This window comes from Aquarana catesbeiana, linkage group LG08, assembly GCF_042186555.1.
Source record: "Aquarana catesbeiana isolate 2022-GZ linkage group LG08, ASM4218655v1, whole genome shotgun sequence".
NCBI classification, from domain to species: Eukaryota; Metazoa; Chordata; class Amphibia; order Anura; family Ranidae; genus Aquarana; species Aquarana catesbeiana.
This window is the reverse complement of record NC_133331.1, coordinates 263,447,740-263,465,316: the sequence shown is the minus strand read 5'-3', so window position 1 is coordinate 263,465,316 and position 17,577 is coordinate 263,447,740. Positions and strand designations below refer to the sequence as shown.

Genomic DNA, 17,577 nt, shown 5'->3' with positions numbered 1-17,577 from the left:
CCCTTCAGGTCTGGTATGGATATTAAGGGGAACCCCAGCCAAAATTTTAAAAAAAAAATGACGTGGGGTTCCCCCTAAATTCCATACCAGACCCTTCAGGTTTGGTATGGATTTTAAGGGGAACCCCGCGCCAAAAAAAAAAAAAAAAAAAAAAACGGCGTGGGGTCCCCCCAAAAATCCATACCAGACCCTTATCCTAGCACGCAACCTGGCAGGCTGCAGGAAAAGAGGGGGGGACGAGAGTGCGGCCCCCCCCTCCTGAACCGTACCAGGCCACATGCCCTCAACATTGGGAGGGTGCTTTGGGATAGCCCCCCAAAACACCTTGTCCCCATGTTGATGAAGACAAGGGCCTCATCCCCACAACCCTGGCCGGTGGTTGTGGGGGTCTGCGGGCGGGGGGCTTATCGGAATCTGGAAGCCCCCTTTAACAAGGGGACCCCCAGATCCCGCCCCCCCCCCTGTGTGAAATGGTAAGGGGGTACTTACCCCTACCATTTCACTAAAAAACTGTCAAAAATGTTAAAAATGACAAGAGAAAGTTTTTGACAATTCCTTTATTTAAATGCTTCTTCTTTCTTCCTTCATCTTCTTCTGGTTCTTCTGGCTCTTTTGGTTCTTCCTCCGGCGTTCTCGTCCAGCATCTCCTCCGCGGTGTCTTCTATCTTCTTCTCCTCGGGCCGCTCCGCACCCATGGCATTGGGGGGGAGGCTCCCGCTCTTCTCTTCATCTTCTTCATCTTCTTCTTCTTCTTCATCTCTTCTTCCTTCTTCATTTCTTCTCCGGGCCACTCCGCAGCCATGCTGGCATGGAGGGAGGCTCCCACTGTGTGACGGCGTCTCTTCGTCTGACGGTTCTTAAATAACGGGGGGCGGGGCCACCCGGTGACCCCGCCCCCCTCTGACGCACGGCGACTTGACGGGACTTCCCTGTGACGTCACGGGGAATGCCACAGGGAAGTCCCGTCATGTCCCGTGCGTCAGAGGGGGGCGGGGTCACCGGGTGGCCCCGCCCCCGTTATTTAAGAACCGTCAGACGAAGAGACGCCGTCACACAGCGGGAGCCTCCCTCCATGCCAGCATGGCTGCGGAGCGGCCCGGAGAAGAAATGAAGAAGGAAGAAGAGATGAAGAAGAAGATGAAGAGAAGAGCGGGAGCCTCCCCCCCAATGCCATGGGTGCGGAGCGGCCCGAGGAGAAGAAGATAGAAGACGCCGCGGAGGAGATGCTGGACGAGAACGCCGGAGGAAGAACAAAAGAGCCAGAAGAACCAGAAGAAGATGAAGGAAGAAAGAAGAAGCATTTAAATAAAGGAATTGTCAAAAACTGTCTCTTGTCATTTTTAACATTTTTGACAGTTTTTTAGTGAAATGGTAGGGGTAAGTACCCCCTTACCATTTCACACAGGGGGGGGGCCGGGATCTGGGGGTCCCCTTGTTAAAGGGGGCTTCCAGATTCCGATAAGCCCCCCGCCCGCAGACCCCCACAACCACCGGCCAGGGTTGTGGGGATGAGGCCCTTGTCTTCATCAACATGGGGACAAGGTGTTTTGGGGGGCTACCCCAAAGCACCCTCCCAATGTTGAGGGCATGTGGCCTGGTACGGTTCAGGAGGGGGGGGGGCCGCACTCTCGTCCCCCCCTCTTTTCCTGCGGCCTGCCAGGTTGCGTGCTCGGATAAGGGTCTGGTATGGATTCTTGGGGGGACCCCACGCCGTTTTTTTTTTTTTTTGGCGCGGGGTTCCCCTTAAAATCCATACCAGACCTGAAGGGTCTGGTATGGAATTTAGGGGGAACCCCACGTCATTTTTTTTTAAATTTTGGCTGGGGTTCCCCTTAATATCCATACCAGACCTGAAGGGCCTTGTATGGAATTTAGGGGGACTCCCACATCATTTTTTTTTTTAATTTTGGTTCGGGGTTGCCCTGTGGGGAATTCCCATGCCGTTTTTATCAATGAACTTCTATGTGTATTGTCGGCAATGCAATAGCCGCGGGTAGTTTTAAATGTGTTTTTTCCTTCAAAATGTCATTTTGCTGTCAGGCTGTTCTAAACACGGGAAACATGCGCCCCTTTACAGGCATACTATAGACACCCCCCAGGTACGAAATTTAAAGGGATATTACACTTTTATTGTTTGACTTTAAGCATTTTTAAAATCACTGCTCCTGAAAAAACGGCCGTTTTTAAAACTTTTTTTTGCACTGATTCATGTCCCCTGGGGCAGGACCCGGGTCCCCAAACACTTTTAATGACAATAACTTGCATATAAGCCTTTAAAATTAGCACTTTTGATTATTCATGTTCGTGTCCCATAGACTTTAACGGTGTTCGCGTGTTCGAACGAACTTTTTTCCTGTTCGCATGTTCTGGTGCGAACCGAACAGGGGGGTGTTCGGCTCATCCCTACTCTTCACCATGAGATAATCCAATTCCAAGTTATTTCCTCACCTAAGTTTCCACTGGTTATTGGTTATCCTTGGTTACAGAGGCACAACACCTCTTTAGATTGGCTCCGTGCTGAGGTTTTTTCCTGGTCACCACAATGCAGTGAGACATGCTTCCAGAAGGTAGGCAAGGTCCTGTGCACCTCTTCACTCTCCTCCCTTGCTGGAGGAGTACTGCGATTTTAGTGATGTCTTTGACAAAGGTCAAGCCGGTAGTTTGCCTCCACACCGGCCATATGATTGCGCAATTGACCTTCAACCTGGTGCTATACCCCCTCATGGCCGGGTTTACTCTTTGTTGGTCTTGGAGGATAAGACCATATAGGAGTATGTTGCAGATGCACTTTTTCGAAGTTTCATGCGCAAATCTTTGTCTTCTGCTGGTGCTGGTTTCTTCTTTGTGAAGAAGAGTGGTGAACTGACACCTGTAACATATCATCTAGATGAGCTAGCGAGAAAGGAGGAGGTACATATAAATTCACTATCGTTAGAAATTTATTCATCACCTGAATTACTAATATCACAAACCTCCCTTTAATATCAGTCCGAACCGCATGTATCGAAATAGGCATAGCCTTAGTAACCAGAGTGGAAACTCCCCGTGCGTACGAGGAGTAAGTAGCATGGTAAGCCCCGACAATATGTGCTCGCTTTAAAGAGAGAACCCTGGAGCCCTGTAGATGTGTTTCCTGGAACAAAATTATATGGGGCTTGTGTTTCTTAATATAATCAAAAATCAAGGAGCGCTTGAATTTAGAATTGAGGCCTCGTACGTTCCAGGCCAAAATTTTGAGACTAACCGCCATATCTATAATTGTAGTAATAGGCGGCCCTCCCCAGTTCACCTGTCCAATCCAGCCACCCCAATGGGCTCCAGGCCTCTCCCCATGCTCGCAGTGGGTGATACATGCAGGGCTTTTGAGAGAATGTCCTGTAATAACAGCAAATATGAACCACCCCCACCAAAGACAGACTTAAAAGACCCCAAAAATTACAGTTTCCAACCCTTTCCCTCCCCCCTCCCCGCACCCAGTCCCAACATACCAGGCACTTTTTTCCCATAACCACAATGAATTAGCAGCAGAGATGCAACTCAAACTAGTCACATAAGGCAGGTTACTTAGGAGTACCAATGCCACCTAGCCTCAGATAACAATAAAAAATAATAAGTCAATAAAAACTCAGTTTTCCCTAAAAAATTTTGGGAAAAAAAACTGTACTCCCAGCAAAAAAAACTGTTCCAGTAAATTACAGTTTCAAGTTCCATCTGCAGACACTGTATATCTTTTTGACATAGGGCAGCGGCAATATAAAACAAAAAAATTTTATTTATTTGGACCGCTAGTATCTATAGAAAGACCTCCAGAAAAAGGGAAAAAAAATTCAAATGGGGAAAAAAACAACTGTCCCAGAAACAGACCCAAGAGGATCAACTTTCCCCTTCCCCCCTCCCCCCTCAAGGACAACCATCAGGCAGAGATTGCATCCACAGTACACAGATCTTCTGTTCCAGCAATATCTTCAGCATGAAGAAGAAAAAAATGTTACTGCAAGGAAAAAAACCTCCATGATGAAGCAAAAAAAGAAGAGAGCAAAAAAAACAGAATGGGGGATGGGGAAAAAAAAAGGGAGAAGGGGGCGACTAGTGAGGCAGGGAGAGATATATCACAAGATACAGTCAAATAGGCAGTCAGTATCCTTTCCAATTAGTATTCTCTCACCCAAAAAGACAATTGCTCCACACGGTTTCATCTTCCTCAAGGTGATCTAGGTGAGGCTCTATTCCTCCGATTACCACGAGAGTCCAGCCATTCAGACGCCTCAGTAGGGTTTGTGAAAAAAAGCGTTTTTCCATTTTCCACAATGCGCAGCTTAGCAGGATATAGCATGCTGTAGATCAAGTTGAGATCCCTCAACCTTTTCTTTATGGGTTGAAAAGAAGCTCTCTGTTTCTGGGTAACGGCAGAGAAATCAGGGTATATTGATATGCGATTTCCATCAGAAGTCATCTCAGGACCCACTCTGGCTCCCCTTAGAATATTCTCCCGGTCCCGGAAATGAAGCACTTTTGCTATCATAGACCTGGGGGGGCTCCCTTTGGAGGGGCCCGGCCTGGAACTCGATGGGCCCTTTCAATAGCAAACATTTTTGTAAAGGTGTCAGGCGCCATATTAGCAATCAGCCATTTCTCTAAATATTCCTCTGGGTGCTTTCCCTCCACTCCTTCTGGGAACCCCACCAGCCTTATATTGTTTCTTCGCATGCGGTCTTCCATGTCGGCCATCTTGGAAGTATGAGAAAAAAATAGGAAAAGGGAAATTGGGAAAATAGGACTTTATATGATACACATCACTTAGGTTGAATCAATCAATCAATTAATTGTAGAAATATTTATTGTTAGCCATAATTAGGCACTGTATACCGGTAACATTAATAATAATAAATCAATATGTACAATACAGAATAAAGAAGGACATGATAAGTACATCATATAACAATCCAGGTAATATAATAGAAGTTATTGCACACATGAAATAATGAACCGGCAACATCCCTAATGCATGAAAGGACATAATAAGGAATAAAATAGCATATAAGATTACATGATTGATTCAAACAGTAAAACCCTAGTAAACCCATGATTAATGTGGCATAGCATCAAAAATTCATGCTCGACGCGTTTCGTGGGTTGTTTCCACTCATCAGGAGCAGCTATACATTGGAGGTATCTATAATAGAGTAAAATGATGAGTGGAAACAACCCACGAAACGCGTCGAGCATGAATTTTTGATGCTATGCCACATTAATCATGGGTTTACTAGGGTTTTACTGTTTGAATCAATCATGTAATCTTATATGCTATTTTATTCCTTATTATGTCCTTTCATGCATTAGGGATGTTGCCGGTTCATTATTTCATGTGTGCAATAACTTCTATTATATTACCTGGATTGTTATATGATGTACTTATCATGTCCTTCTTTATTCTGTATTGTACATATTGATTTATTATTATTAATGTTACCGGTATACAGTGCCTAATTATGGCTAACAATAAATATTTCTACAATTAATTGATTGATTGATTCAACCTAAGTGATGTGTATCATATAAAGTCCTATTTTCCCAATTTCCCTTTTCCTATTTTTTTCTCAACGAATATGGAATGGAGACCAATGCACGACATGTCATGGCCTCATATAAAGTTCCAACATTTTTTCTCTTTCTTTCAAATGTCATCTTGGAAGTATGTTCAGATAAAGTCTTTCTGGTCACCTGTGCTGCAGTATCTAAGGGTCTTACAGTATCTTCCAAGGCAGTAACACGGCGGTCTGTAATCTGTGCCTTCTCCCTCAGCTTTTGCATGTCATGCTTGATGAATGAAAACTCCATCCTTAGCTCCTCAAAGTGGTCTAATAACTTTGCTTGGCCTCCCTGAATGGCCGCCATTATCTGTGACAGGGACGGTTCCTCCTCTCCCCTCACCTCCCTGTTAGCTCTCACCCAGCGATCCTTCAGCCTGTACAGCGATCTTCCCCTGTGTATCACTACTTCTCTTTGGGGCTTAGGACTCACCCTGTCCACCACTGAGGATGAGGATGCCTGAGGCGGTGTCTCTGTGGATCTCTGCAGCGGCGGCCATTCCTCCTCCTCCTCCTGTGTTCCAGCGCCATTTTGAGAGCCCCAGGCGAATTGTGCCAGCCGCTCACCGGCGGATTTGGGGCACGGAGGGCTGTATTTCACCATCCCCGAGGGTGCCTGATGTATCCCAGCACACATCCCCAGCCGATGGCCAAAAAAACAAGCGCCGCTGTCCCAGGATTCGATCAGGATAAGTTGTCTGCAGACGGAGCTCCGGTCAGACGCTCCTTACATGCTGCGCGCTAGCTCCGCCCCATACATTGTCTCATTCTTACCCGGTACTAAGAATGTAAGGGCTGACACTTTGTCACAACAATTTTCCTCCACTTCCAAGATGGAGTCGGTTCCGGTTCCTGTGATTCCTCCTGATCGTATTCTGACTACGGTTCGCACCAGTCTTACTTCTCCTTTGGGTGACAAAATTCTTGCTGCTCAGGTCCATGCTCTTCCTGAGAAACCTTGTGACCACTGCTTTGTCCCAGAAAGTCTCCGTACTGCCATGCTCCAGACTTACCATTCTCCCAAGGCTGCTGGCCCCCCTGGGCAGAATCAACTCTTTTGGGCCATTTCCCAACAATTCTGGTGGCCTAGTCTACGTGCTGATGTAACCACCTTCATAGCTGCCTGTTCCGTGTGTGCTCAGAGTAAGACTCCACAACACCTTCCGATGGGCCTCCTACAACCCGTACCCAATGGAGAGAGGCCCTGGACCCACCTGTCTATGGATTTCATTGTGGAGTTGCCCAAATCCCAGGGCAACACAGTTATCCTTATGGTGGTTGACCGGTTCTCGAAAATGTCTCATTGTATTCCACTTAAGAAGTTTACAACTTCTAGGGAACTGGCTTCCATTTTTGCTCGGGAGATCTTTCGCTTACATGGGCTACCCAAGGTGATTGTCTCGGACAGGGGTAGTCAGTTTGTGTCCCGGTTCTGGTGAGCCTTTTGTGCACAGTTGGGAATTCAGCTTGCTTTCTCCTCTTCGTATCACCCGCAGTCTAACGGGGCTGCAGAACGAGCCAATCAGTCCTTGGAGCAATTCCTACCTTGCTATATTTCTGACTATAACAACTGGTCAGACCTCTTACCGTGGGCGAAGTTTGCTCACAATAGTGCCTTGAATTCTGCTTCCCGATTGTCCCCGTTTATGGTGAACTACCTTACATGTTGCCTGACTCATTTGTTCCACAGAGTATTCTTGCTTTAGAGGAGCATCTCCGTGGTTTTCGTTCCACTTGGGCACAAGTCCAGGTGACTTTGCGACATGCTAATGATAGGTACAGACTCCATGCTGACTGCAGACGCATGCCTGCCCCTTCCAACCAGGTTGGGGACAGGATCTGGCTGTTATATCTCAACCTCCAACTTTTTGTTCCCTCTCTGAAGTTTGCCCCTCGGTTTATTGGGCCTTTCTCTATTCTTTGCAGGATTAACCCAGCATTAGACCTTCCTTCTAATATGCATATCTCTAATATCTCTATCTCCAACCACTTTACCACCTCGGTACCTTGTCCTCACCCTGTACAGGTTGGGAACCATGAGAAGTATGAAGTACACTCCATTGTTGACTCCCGTAGGTTCTGTGGGCACATACAGTACCTGGTGCATTGGAAAGGGGAACGTTTGGAGAAATGCTCCTGGGTCTCATCCTTGGATGTACATGGCCCTGTCCTCCTCTGTGATTTCCATAGATGTTTTCCCATCAAGCCTGGTGGTCCTCTGAGGGGGAGGGGTCATTGAGGAGGGGGTACTGTCAGGGCTGGGCTCAGCCCTTTCTTCTCTGATTGGCTGCTCAGCTGTCGGCTAAATGTCAGCTCTTTTCTCTCCACAGTGACTCACCTGTTGATTATATTCTGGTCGTCAGTCCTGCCTACTTAAGCCGTCCAGCCCAGATGATCTCTGCCTTTGCCTTGGTCAACATCACAGAGACTATGTTCTGTGTTCCGGTTAAAGACTTGCTTGGCTGACATTCCTTCTTGCTCCAGATGCTGCTTGCTGTTCCACTATGCTGTTCCCTGGCTTTCTGGCTTGTCTGACTATCCGTTCCGGTTACCAAACTTTGGCTATGTTTTGACTATGTTTGTTCTATTTACTTTTATTATTAAACAAGTATAATTTAACTGTACTTCCGTCTCAGTCTGATTCATGGTTTCTGACAGTCACTTGCCACTAGATGAAGTGTGCTACCGACATCTGCCGCCATATGCAGCGTGTCACTTGCCACCATCGCCTGCCGCCAAATTCAGTGTGTCACTTGCCACCGTCGCCTGCCACCAGATGCAGCATGTCACCTGCTACCTGATGCAGCGTCACTTGCCACCCGCAGTCTGCCTTCAGATGCAGTGTCACTTTCCACCCACAGCCTGTCACAAGATGCAGTGTTACTTGCCACCCGCAGCCTGCCACACACCGGAGCCCCAGAAAGGTGAACGCCCCTCCTACCACTGACTGCCGGTGTGGCTCCTCCCAGTGGCAGTGCAGCCTAGGGGTTGGGATCCCTGCTTTAGAGCATGCTGGAGCCAGCCCAGAGAAGATAGAGGAGGTGGGTGGACTTCCATGGGAGAGAGCACTAGGTTTGGGGGAGGAGGAATTTATCTCTTTGAATGCTGGGCAGGGAGTCACGGCCCTAATGTCACTGGTTGCTAGACGCCAAACTAGCAACCAGTGGTCAGTAAAGTCTCAGGTGGAGGCAAAGCCAGTGCTACGGCGGGGTTTGCTTGCACTATCAGTTTAATTCTGGGACACTGTATTGTCGGTGCCCGGGACCCAGGACAGATCTGCGAAATGCCCTTGTTTTAAGGGGAGCACAGTCCTTAGACCCCATCCTGATTCAGAGAACTCGAGGGGGATGATGGAATCTTGAAGTACCCTGAACTAATAAGGACTGTGCAAAAAGAGGAAGCCATGCTGGAGAACAAAAAGAAGAATCCAAGATCAGATCCTGTTGCTGAAATCAGAGTGACTAGCACAGCCAGTAGCAACCCAGAGATAGAACTTTTGAAAATCCAGATGGTCGAGCTAATGGAAATAGTGACCGTGCTAGCAGGAAGGATCAGTGAGCAGCTTAGGGAGATGATACCAGATACTCTTCCTGAGTGGTTGGCAGATTCGGTGAATTAGTACAATTGTGCAGATGTAGGCCATTACAAATATGATTGTTCACATCTGCCAAAAGGAGGAGAGAGGGCACAGAAGCACACCGCTTGTGGGGCAGGGTCTTGCTGCACCTGTGCACATGGGGTAACACCTTGCCCTATCCGCAAACAATAAAGCAGTTCCCATGTGTTGCATTCAGAGGGACATGCAGAGCCATTGCCCATTCTACCATTCCAACATACCTCCGTTACCTCGCTCCCAGTAACGAGATGAAACCCCCCTGGACACATAGCGTGGATCTCATGCATGTCCTGAATTAACTCTTTCCTTCCCATACCTTGTGATCAGGCCTTAGATCTCTGTAATCTCTGTAACTGTGACTGGAGGAGATGAACAGCTAGGCAGAGAGTCAGAGCACGGACCGCCTCACTACCGGAGGACCTGTCACTTAACCAGGTACCAGGGCCAGTACCAGCATAAGGCAGCCAAGGCGGCCACCTGAGGGTGCCAGGAGAGGAGGGGGGAGCCAAAATCAGGGGTTCCCCAAGAGGTTCTTATGCTGGAGCCGGTGGATGACCATCCTCACACCTCTACCGAACCCAGTTGAGCACACTGACAGGCGGCGCAGGCAGTACAGCCCTGGCTGTGCGCTGTTAACTTTCACTGCTCGCCTCTGCTCACTAGAATCCCGGGCAGGCCCTGCCTACTGCATTCCTTCTCCTCTGCCAGCTGCAGTGCAGAGAGAGATTGTGAGTGACAGACACCCCCATCGCGCTACAGCGCTACCTGTCTGCTTCTCCCTTCAGCCCCGGTCCTGGAGCCGAGGAACGCTGGATAAGGAAAAAAAAAATTCTCCCACCTGGGTGGCTGCTGAGAGGGTCACCAACATGTCCATTTCTGCATTCTTCTCACACAGAGCATGTGAGAAGAGAGTGAGCCCGGGGAGGAGCCTGGAGCCGACTGAGACCAGGGGCCAAGACCAGCAGAAGGCCCAAGAGGAGCACTGATGAAGATTTCTCTCTGCCACCCATGTAAAAGGTAGGGCAAGCAAGCTGTATATATTATTGTACCAGCACTGCCCATGTGCCATTATGTCCAAAGTCTCACTCTGCATACAAACAAGGCACATAGGATTGTCAGTCTGACAATCCCATGTGCCTTGTATGCAGTCTCACTCTGACAACCCCATGTGCCATCATGTCCGCAGTTTCTGACAACCCCATGTGCCTTCATGCCTGCAGTCTCTGGCAACCCATGTGCCATCATGCCCGCAGTCTATGACAACCCTATGTGCCATCATGCCCGCAGTCTCTGGCAACCCATGTGCCATCATGCCCGCAGTCTCTGACAACCCCATGTATCATCATGCCCGCAGTCTCTGACAACCCCATGTGTCTTCATGCCCGCAGTCTCTGACTATCTCATGTGCCATCATGGGGGGTGTAGTGGGAGGAAGGATGGGGGGGCACCAAAATGCACCTTTGCCTGTGTAGACAAATATCCATGCATCGGCCCTGCCAGGTACCACGCTAAATGACTGGTTGCTGTAGCTGTTCTTCCTTGCGGTTAGCCATGACAACTACCTCCTCTTCGTAGCCTTAGAGGTTAACCTCTTGTGGTGGTGTTCTACATACCCTAAAGTGCTATTACAGACCCAAGTTCTTTAGGAATATGCCAAAACCCAACATGCACCCCTTGAATAACTTCAGACCAGGCTCAAATCAGCCAAAAGAACTTTTACTGAAAACTTTGCGCAACACGTATAATATGTGTAAACGTCTTTCTCCTAACTACACCTAACTGTGGCTGCCCCGCGTATCTGCACAGGTGAAGCCCTTAGAGGAAAAGTCCATATTTGTTAAAACATGAACAGAAAAGTCCATGGCCTTGGGTATCCCGATGACTAAATGCTCTGAAGGTGGAACACAGGTTCATGCAAGCCTCTGCACATGTTCTGGTCTTTCTCTAGTCCGAGCCCCCCTGGGACCTGAACCTCTTCCCTTTTTTAGCACACAGGAGGGAGGCTGGATCCCAGGAAAAGCCTGTGAACACACTCAGGGAAGGCGGCAAGAAATGTTAAACCCTTCCCCCTTACCTGGGCAGCCGAGTATTTAACTAAACATGAAATGTGGTAGGCCACCTGCCTACAAGTTTGTTCCTTCAGCAGCTGGCTGAGCACCTGGCTACATAAAAGTTTGTAAATATTACTTGAATAAGGCTGTTTATGGTATTGTTGTATAATTGGTTTATTGTTCCTGTTTTCTCTTTACAGATCAGAGGCTCTCTGGGACTGAACATTGTTAGCTCCATTTTCAGCATAACAGCTGTGATCTTAAACATTGTCGATTTGTTATTAATTCCCTTCAATTACTGTAACTATTACAGTGACTATGATGGATACTATAATAATAACTATTATTCTCTATGCCGACAGAAACGTGTAAGTGTTATTTTGGTGATTATATAAATGGAATATAAAGTGTATAATGTATTAAAGGAAAAAATATATAAAACACTAAAGTACATATACTGATTCAGATATTAATGTATGTATATTTTAGCAAAAGTGTACCTTTTCCAGAATGGGCAAGGTTTGGGTATAATACAAATAATATAAAACCACTGTTTTAGTGCCTTTAAGTGTGTGTGTGTGTGTGTGTGTGTGGTGGGGGGGGGTGGAGGATGAGGATGAGGACTGTGGTGGAAAGGTGGCTATGAATGGGGTAGCGGTGGATGGGGAAATGGTGCGGTGGTTGTGAATGGGGGTGTTGTGGATGGGAGATGGGGTGGTGAAAAGGTGGCCTCTGAGTGGAAATGCATTGAATGGGGAAAGTGGTGGTGGCTGTGAGTGGGAGTGTGGTGGATGTAGAGGGGGTGGTGGCTGTAAATACGGGTGTGGTGGGGTGGTTTGTTGAGAAAAGCCAATGAGACTAGATCTTGGAGGAGGGGGAGAGAAGAGGCAAGCAGACCAGACACTGGAGGAAGGAGAAAGAGGCAGTAGGGAGACTACCTGTTGACCAAGCAATTACTGCATCCTGACCTCTACTCTCTTCGTATATACAGTACTGTGCAAAAGTTTTAGGCAGGTGTGAAAAATGCTGTCAGATAAGAACCTTAAAAAAATAGAATTGTTAATAGTTTGTTTTTCTCATTTAACAAAAAGAGTAAAAAAAAAAAAAGTAAATGAACAGAAGAGAAATACAAATTAAATCAATATTTGGCATGACCACCCTTTGCCTTCAAAACAGCATCAATTCTTCTAGGTACACTTGCACACAAAGATCTTAAAAAACTAACCACAGATCTTCTGTGGATGTAGGATGCCTCAGATCCTTCTGTATTTTCATGTAAATTTCTCAGCATTGAGGACAGCATTGATCCTGACCATATCTCCAACTCCATTTTCAGAAATGCAAACTTGCAAGGAACCTCCACCATGCTTCACTGTTTCCTGCAGACACACATTATTGCACCGCTCTCTAGCCCTTTGGCAAACAAACTGCCTCCTGCTACAGCTAAATATTTACATTTCTTATCAGTCCAGAGCACCTGTTGTCATTTTTCTGAACCCCAGTTCCTATATTTTCGTGCATAGTTGAGTCTCTTAACAATGTTTCCACATCGGGGGATAGCTTTTTGGCCGCAAGTCTTCCATGAGGAGCACTATACTGGTCAGACTTCTCCGGACTGTAGATGGGTGTACTGGGTCCCATTGGTTTCCGCTGGATATCTCCCAATGTCGAAGGGAAGTATGCATGATGTGTCTTTTGTCTGCTGCATTAAGATTCTTTGGCGACCGCTGCATCTATGGTCCTCAACATTGCCTGTTTCTTTGTGCATCTTCAAAGGAGCTTGCACCACATATCTTGAAACCCCAGTCTGCTTTGAAATCTTTGCCTGGGAGAGACATCGCTGATGCAGTGTTACTACCTTGTGTCTTGCTGCTGTGCTCAGTCTTGCCATGGTGTATGACCTGTGACATGAAACTGTCTTCCACCACCTCACCTTAGTAGCAGAGTTGGCTGTACCTCACCCAGTTTTAAGCCTCCTATACAGCTGTGTGTTTCAGTTAATGACTGTGTTTCAACCTACATATAAAATTGATGATCATTAGCACCTTCTTGGTAAATTGGTATAATTTATTAATCATAACCTGACTTTAATCCTACAAAATCACTGACTTTGGCTTCAAAATAGCATCAATTCTTACACTTGCACACTTTGTACACATGCACAAAGGGTAGTCACACCAAATATTGATTTAGATTTTTCTGCTGTTCACTCACTTTGCATGTTGTAAATTGATAAAAAAAAAAACAATGAACCCTTTCGCTGCCAGGGATGTTTGTGTGTTTGTTTGTTTGTTTTTTACCGTGTTTAAAAAATCATTTTAGATCTGAAGATTGCATAAAACCCCCAAAACATTAAATGTTTTCTGAAAGCAGACACCTTAGAGAATAAAATAGTGATAGTTCCAATTTTTTAAGTTCCACGATATTACCACAAAGGAAATGCAATATTTCATTAAAATACACTAGTTAGAGAACACAAATGTAAATAAATTACCCATTTTTTGTTAAAATATAAAAGATGAGGTTGCACTGAGTAAATAGATGGACACTCTCAATGATGGGCCTTAATGGGTAGTCACAAAGGAACCCAGTTAAACGTACGTTGAAGCGAGGATTTGTCACTTCCGGGTTCCTTTGTGACTGCGAGGCATGGATCGCATACCAGCACCTGACTGACAGGCCCCATCCGCACATGCTTAGGCATGGATACATGTGAGTGCAACTTTCATATATTTGCTTTTAAACATCAAATAAAACTTATTACACTATAAAGTCCTTCTCTGTGTCTCTGGTGGAGCATATTCCTACACCCTAGCCTTATTCTGAGGGATCATTGGAGTAGAAGGGTGCAAGCTAAGTAACTAATCTGGTTTTCCAAAAGCGCATTTGACCTTCTGTAAAAAGATTTCAAACAGCTTTGGTGAGTTGCCATCTACTTTCTGAGCACCCGTAGTGAAGCCACTAGAGGACACGTCTGTCTAGAAGCACTTTTTATTTTATTTTTGGTGTTGGGCTTGGTGTTTTGCATTTCTTATTGTATTTTTCATAGTTAAATTTTTTTTTTCATTATTGATAACACTCTGTGTGTTATTTATTTATGATTTCACCTTCTTCACCTTTGGGATAGATACATAGATAGGTTCTCCCTATCATCTATTGCGGGACCTATGACCCCCTTTTTGGGACCATAAAGTTACCACCAGCTTTGTCCTGCACAACATTTCTGACTTGGCATAAATCTGAGTCCCGCCGGCTGGTTCAGATTTTACGTGATGTGATGATAACCCCTCTTTCTTCAATCATCCCTATTGTATCTATGTCCATTTCTCATTGGTTGGAATCTATTGGTTAGGAACCCAACCCCATTTGAGGATCTGCTCCTTTGAGACTCCATGCCTGATCGTACACTTTCAGTGATATAAAACATCCTTGTGTGTTGCGCACACCCTGATCTTCCTGATTGCACAGACTGCTGGGCAACAGAACTTGATGTTTTATTCTCTTCAGAAGACTGGAATAAGTCCTTTATACTTACTCAGCATTTATCTTTAGCCAGTAGGACCCACGAGACTAGGTTTAAATTACTATCTAGATGGTACAGGAGCCCAACCTTTCTTCGTCTCTATCCATCTGTGATTGATCTCTTCTGATGCTGTCAGCGGAGTCGAGGTACCCTGACCCACATTTGGTGGGCCTGCCCTGCTGTACACAGGTTCTGGACCTGAAATCTTGGCTATACCAAACTCTCCCCAGAAAGCACTGCTCTCTTGTTATTCCTGGTACTCTCAAATATATTAAGAAAGACATATTACGGCCTTTTGTAACAACAGCTCGGGCAGTTATCCCGCGGCATCAGAAATCGACACAGGCTCCAACTCTTTTGGAATCGGTTTCTGAGATGGACCATATTGAGCATATGGAGGCTCTTAACCATAAGTGCTCAGCTCATGTGCATTAATTATTACCACCAAACTTGGTTCTCCTGGAAGGTTTTTAGACTCTCAAGAATTGAAAGATCTCCTCATAGCATGTTGAAGTGGAATCAATCGCTCTCCTTAGTATTATATTTTTGTCTGGACACAGTGTTTGGTTTTTTTACCCCTCTGTCTTTTCCTACAGAAGTTTTTTTTTTTGTTTGTTTTCTTTTTCTTCTTCTTTCAACCTTAACTGTCTCACATTGATTGGCTTTGAAGCTTATTCATATGTGGGGTCAACTCTGAACTCTAACTTCTACATGCAATTATTTTTGTCTACAGAGTAAATTATATGATTTTCTTTTACTTGTAATAGTGTTGTTATATGTTGGATTTGTTATCTGTCTGCTCAATATTTTGTTTCCATGCTTTATTTTGTTTATGTGTAAATCTTTAATAAATCCACATTGAAAATTAAGACCCTGGATGTCTCCCCTGTGCTTCAGTGAATGTAATGCATTGCAGATCGCATTGCATTATATTCTTTCCTGGCCATACCTGCCTGGCAAACTGACAGAGGGACTCAGAAGTGATATCACCAACAAGAAGGAGAGGAGAGCAGACGTGTGTCCTCTGAGCTCCCTCCCCCCTACCCGGCTGACCAAGCTATGCTGGAGAAGAAGATAATGGAACACGATCTGCGTTCCATCAACTTACATCAGCAGGAGACAGAAACCTTTTACCAAAATCTGTTTAATACATTTTTTTAATAAAATACATGTGTTGGAGGCACCATATTGCCACGAACGCCAGAGCGAGATCAATAATTCTAGGCCAATCATTGAAGGTTAACTCTAACCTGATGACCTATAGGGGCTTTTAAAGCATTTAAATCTTCTATCTTCCTTCGGTTTCTTCCTCCACCTTCTTCTTCTTCTGGTTCTTCTGGTTCTTCCTCCGGTGTTCTCATCCAGCATCTTCCTCTGCGGCGCTGGCGTCTTCTTCCCTTTGTCTTCTGGCCCGCTCCGCATCCAGCATGGTGGGAGGCTCCCGCTCTGTGACGCTTCTCCTCTTCTGACGGTTCTTAAATAATGGAGGGCGGGGCCACCCAGTGACCCCGCCCCCTCTGACGCACGGTGACTTCCCTGTCCGCCCCCTCTGACATCACAGGGAATGCCACAGGGAAGTCCCCGTCAAGGAAAATGCCGGATGAGAACACCGGAGGAAGAACCAGAAGAAGAAGAAGATGGAGGAAGAAACCGAAGGAAGATAGAAGATAGAAGAAAGAAAAAAGAAGAAAGAAGAAGCATTTAAATAAAGGAATTGTCAAAAACTGTCTCTGTCATTTTTAACATTTTTGACACTTTTTGAGTGAAATGGTAGGGGTACTTTTGTACCCCCTAACTATTTTACACAGGGGGGAGGGCCGGGATCTGGGGGTCCCCTTGTTAAAGGGGGCTTCCAGATTCTGATAAGCCCCCCCACTGCAGACCCCCACAACCACCGGGCAAGGTTTGTGGGGATGAGGCCCTTGTCCCCATCAACATGGGGACAAGGTGTTTTGGGGGGCTACCCCAAAGCACCCTCCCAATGTTGAGGGCATGTGGCCTGGTACGGTTCAGGAGGGGGGGCGCTCTCTCGTCCCCTCTCTTTTCCTGTGGCCTGCCAGGTTGCGTGCTCGGATAAGGGTCTGGTATGGATTTTTGGGGAGACCCCACGCCATTTTTTAAAAAATTTTGGCGAGGGGTTCCCCTTAATATCCATACCAGACCCTTATCCGAGCACGCAACCTGACAGGCCACAAGAAAAGAGAGGGGACGAGTCTCCCTTCAGGTCTGGTATAGATTTTGAGGGGAACCCCACGCCATTTTTTTTTTTAAATTTTGGCCGGGGTTCCCCTTAATATCCATACCAGACCTGAAGGGCCTGGTATGGAATTTAGGGGGAACCCCCATGTCATTTTTTTTTTTAATTTTGGTTCGGCTTTCCCCTGTGGGGAATTCCCATGCCGTTTTTATCAATGAACTTTTATGTGTATTGTCGGACCGGTAATTCATTATTAGTCGTGAGTAGTTTTAAATGACTTTTTTTCTTTTGAAATGTCATTTTGCTGTCAGACTGTTCTAAACACGGGAAAACATGCGCCCATTTACAGGCACACTATAGACACCCCCCAGGTACGAAATTTAAAGGAATATTACACTTTTATTGTTTCACTTTAAGCATTATTAAAATCACTGCTCCCGAAAAAACAGCTGTTTTTAAAACTTTTTTTGCATTGACCCATGTCCCCTGGGGCAGGACCCAGGTCCCCAAACACTTTTTATGACAATAACTTGCATATAAGCCTTAAAATTAGCACTTTTGATTATTCATGTTCGTGTCCCATAGACTTTAACGGTGTTCGC

The 17,577-nt window shown here is 46.0% G+C and overlaps 1 protein-coding gene across 2 annotated transcripts in view; it reads left to right on the top strand.

Moving 5' to 3' along the window:
* The window catches only part of LOC141106398 (membrane-spanning 4-domains subfamily A member 4A-like), a 104,210-nt gene that overhangs the window by 45,841 nt on the left and 40,792 nt on the right, over nucleotides 1–17,577 (top strand). For both annotated transcript variants that reach the window (XM_073597159.1, XM_073597158.1), the window contains exon 5: nucleotides 11,456–11,623. In XM_073597159.1, coding sequence (XP_073453260.1) covers nucleotides 11,456–11,623 — 168 coding nt within the window. The remainder of the gene's footprint in view (nucleotides 1–11,455; nucleotides 11,624–17,577) is intronic.